The sequence below is a fragment of the Primulina huaijiensis genome, chromosome 4 (assembly GCF_012295235.1).
Source record: "Primulina huaijiensis isolate GDHJ02 chromosome 4, ASM1229523v2, whole genome shotgun sequence".
Classification (NCBI taxonomy): domain Eukaryota; kingdom Viridiplantae; phylum Streptophyta; class Magnoliopsida; order Lamiales; family Gesneriaceae; genus Primulina; species Primulina huaijiensis.
The window spans coordinates 18,382,106-18,386,630 of NC_133309.1; the positions used below are offsets into that span (position 1 = coordinate 18,382,106).

At 37.1% G+C, this 4,525-nt stretch overlaps 1 protein-coding gene across 1 annotated transcript; it reads left to right on the forward strand.

Moving 5' to 3' along the window:
* The first annotated feature begins 676 nt into the window (after positions 1-676).
* On the forward strand, positions 677-4,525 carry LOC140974936 (uncharacterized). The gene is made up of 7 exons (XM_073438428.1): positions 677-1,933; positions 2,023-2,356; positions 2,497-2,794; positions 2,910-3,003; positions 3,057-3,596; positions 3,698-3,755; positions 3,834-4,525. The coding sequence occupies exons 1-7, from the start codon at positions 677-679 to the stop codon at positions 4,523-4,525; spliced, it is 3,273 nt and encodes a 1,090-aa protein (XP_073294529.1).

The window sequence follows — 4,525 nt, forward strand, 5'->3', positions numbered from 1 at the left end:
AATGATTATAGTGTCTCTGTTATATGATATAAATAATGTGTTGATTGCACTATTTTGTCGTATATGTATTATCCAAGTCGAAATAAAATTTTTATGGATATTAAGTCACATATTATATGATTACGTGGAAAGGTTCGGGCGACACAACTTTTTATTGCAAGTATTTACTGAGTTGACCAGTCTAAGAGGTTTAGATCTTGATATTATTCCACATGAGACTTAATCTTATTATTATCTTCGTCACAATTACATAGCTATGTTTATTTTTTCTCACAGCTTTAGAAATTCATTGAAAATATCAATTAACAAACAAAATTTTCATTTTCACCCTAATTTAATGAGTGTTTATATGAATGATCTCTTATCTTTCCAATAGTTAGTCAATTACGCCAAATCAAAAGGGTATATTAAAAAAGAACATAAGAAATATTGCTAAATATAGATACATGTTTATATATTCGAGAGAAACAAAAAAAAATTACATATTAATTTAAACGAATGGAATATATCCAGTTTATTATTTATATGTGAAACTAAGCTATATAAGCATTAATATGAAGAGTGGAGGAGATATTTTAAATTCAAAGGAATTTTTCCAGTTGATTGTGAAGGGAGAAGAGGGGGTTTTGTTTTGTTGTGGAAAGAGCCGTATGAGATTAAAATCACTTCACTTTCAATGGGTCATATTGATTGTATTGTACTAAATGACCACAAGACTTGGAGGTTTACTGGTTTTTATGGTAGCCCTATTCCAGCATCAAGACATATATCATGGAAGCTTATTAAAAGATTGTATGATCTGCATGAATTTCAGAAGCTACCTTGGCTTGTGGGAGGAGATTTTAATGAGATTCTCTTTGAGAGTGAAAAAAGTGGGGGCTCACTTAGATCTTTGGCTCAAATGTCAGATTTCAATGAGGTGATTAATGCATGTGGCTTAAATGATCTGAATTTCAAAGGCGATCAATTTACTTGGTGTAACCGAAGGTTCAATGTAGAGATTATCTTTGAAAGACTAGACAGATTCTTTTGCAATCTTGAATGGCACAATCTATTTCCAATGGCTGAAGTGTACCACCTGGACTTCTTTTGGTCGGACCACCGACTTATCTCAATCTCTATGAAATCGGGGTGTGAAACAATCTTCAAGAAAGGACCGAAAAGATTTATGTTTGAGCACAAATGGATGATAGAAGAGGATTTTAAGGAGATTATGCAGCAATGGTTACCAAGTAACAACCGGGTTGATCTACCGAAGAAATTAACTATGTTCAGCGAGTTTCTTCAAAAATGGGCTGGATCCAGATTCTCTCACTTACCAAGACAGATCGAATCGTTGCGCAAAGAACTGTCCAGTTTACTGACTCCTGATAATGCTGTTGATAATGCCGGCAGAATAGCTGAATTAGAAGGTAATATCGAGAAGCTGACATGCCAAGAGGAAATGCAATGGAAACAAAGGGCTAGAACAAATTGGTTGGCTCATGGAGATGGCAACACTAAGTTTTTTCACTCGTATGCATCTGAAAGGAAAAGAATCAATCATATCAATGGGGTTTTTGATGAATGTGGGAATTGGTGCTCGAAAAATGAAGACATCGCAGAGATTTTCTTGAAATACTATGCTAACATATTCACCTCTTCCAATCCAACTAATCATGATATTGAGGAAGCTATTATTAATATTGGGCCGATTGTGGATGATAATATGAATAGTACTCTTTGTGCTCCATACACTTCCATGGAAGTCAAGAAAGCTTTGTTTGACATGCATCCTTCTAAAGCTCCGGGGAATGATGGTTTTACTGCTCTTTTTTTTCAGAAAAATTGGGATATTGTGGGTGATGAAGTTACAGAGGTTATTCTCAACATTTTGAATGAAAACGGTGATTTATCATCTTGGAACTCAACTGTCATTGTTCTCGTCCCTAAAGTGCTGGAGACATCAATACCGAAGGACTTTCGTCCTATTAGTCTGTGCAACATATGCTACAAAATTGTTTCTCGTATAATCATAAACAGATTAACGCCAACTTATCCATAGATATTGATCAATTCCAAAGTGCATTTGTTCCGGGTCGTTTAATTACTGATAATGTTATTACTGGATTTGAATGTATGCATTGGATTCGCAATAACAGGAAAGCCAAGAAGGGATTTGGAGCTTTGAAGTTAGACATGAGCAAAGCATATGACAGCGTAGAATGGAGATACTTGGAAGCCATCATGCTGAAGTTAGGCTTCGCTGCGAGTTTTGTAAGGCTGATCTTAAAATGTATATCTACTGTCACTTATTCATTCCGTGTTAATCATAATACTTATGGTAAGATGGTCCCAAAGCGTGGTATTCGTCGAGGTGATACTTTATCTCCATATCTATTTGCTTTATGTGCTCAAAGAATTTCGGCCATATTATCTTGTGCGGTGCGAAATAAACTGTTTCAAGGAGTTAAAATGCCCATAACTGTCAAGAAATCTCTCACTTACTGTTTGCAGATGATAGCTTAATTTTCTTTCGTGTTATGGAAACAAAGTGCATACAGCTCCGAAGATTTTTGAGAGTTTATGAAAGAGCTTCTGGCCAAACAGTAAATTATGATAAATCAGCCCTCACCTTCAGTCCGAGTGTTTCTTCGGATACTATAAATGCAATCCAGACTATCTTCTCTATACCGGCGGTTCAAGGCCATGAAATTTATTTGGGCCTTCCTACGTTCTCTCTTCGTAATAAGCCCATTCAATTATCTAATCTTCGTGAAAGACTTATCAAAAAGATCAATGGCTGGGCATCACGGTTTTTCTCTGCTGGAGGAAAAGAAACTCTGATTAAATCAATCTTGCAAGCCATATCCTCTTAAGCAATGTCCTGCTTTAAGCTACCTATTTCATTATGCCATGAACTGGAGTAGTTGTGCGCTAAATTCTGATGGAATAAAAAAACTGATGGAGAGGGAATGCATTGGGCTAGCTGGAGGAAATTATGTAGGCCGAAGCAATATGGAGGTATGGGGTTTCGTAATCTCTCTGATTTTAATCGTGCTCTTCTTGCTAAACAGGTATGGAAAATTATTATGGAGCCTTCCTCGCTTATGGCACAAACGCTCAAATCTCGATATTTTAAAGATTGTGACATTATGGATGCTACTTTAGGATCGAATCCATCCTACATATGGCGATCGATCCTTTGGAGTCGAGATCTTATTCAAAAAGGATTAATGTGGGGGGTTGGGAATGGATCCCACATCAATGCACTTACTGATTGCTGGATTTCTAGTCTCTTTTCTGGAAAAAGCTCGATGACAGGCTCAAGTGGTCTGAGTAAGGTTCAAGAATTTATTTCAAGTGACAGAACGTGGAATGAAGTTGAGGTACGCTCCAGATTTCCTTCGTTCGAAGCAGAATGTATTCTTGATATACCTCTGAGAAATCAGCACAATGAAGATAATAGATTCTGGAAGTGGGGAAAGAAAGGCAAGTACACAGTTAAATCGGGCTACCTAGCTCAAATTGGATTCTTTGATCCACATGAATCTCTATCGGCATTCTTGTTGGAAAAGTGGTGGAAAAAGATTTGGCAGCTAAACATCCCACAAAAAGTTCGAATATTTTTTTGGCGCGCAAGCAATGAATTAATTCTCACTGAACTGAACTTTTTTAGAAGACATTTACATGCCAATGGATGATGTTTTTATTGTAGCTCTTCGAATGCTTCAACAAGCCATTGTCTAATCCCCTTGTAAGGCATATCTGGAAAGGTACGTTTTTTTGGCCATATCTAAAGAAATGCAATGTGATGTCTTTTATATCATGTGGGTTGTGCCTAATGGATCAAGTTTCAACTGCTGATTTTGAATTGTTTGCAATGTTTGCTTGGGCAATTTGGAAAGAGATTTGTATTTTAAAACATAATAGCCAAATTCCCAACAAATGTATTAAAGTTGAGTGGGTATTCTCATATCTTGAGCAATTTAGAACAGCTAGATGTGCTTGGAATTTAGCTTCAGGGGAGGTGCAGAGTAGCAGGGATATGAGGTGGGTGCCTCCTCCGTTGGCGCAGTGGCGACTTGATGTCGATGCTGGGTTTAATGATACTATTGGTAAATATAGTGTGAGTGGTGTGATTCGAAATCATTGTGGAATTATTTTTGCTGCCTCAGCCATAGGCATACGCAGACCAGGATCAGTGTTGGAGGCAGAGCTCTCGGCTATCCATTTTGGTTTGATGCTTGCTGTGAGAGGTAATTTTTCTGATGTTTGGGTCTTCTCGGACTCCTGTAATGCTGTTAAAGAGGTGACGTCGAAGTCTGAGGCTCGCAACCATCAAGGACTGTTAGTCTTGAACATATTGGATATCTTAACTTCTGTTAGATTTAAAAAATTAAATCATGTTAGTAGAAATGCAAACAAGTTAGCGCACTGTTTAGCGCATTTTGCTTTATCTCATCCTTCTCGTTCATGTTGGATGGATGGTTTTTACCCATCGTGGTTGATGGATATAACTACTGTTGATTTAATTGATGCGTAA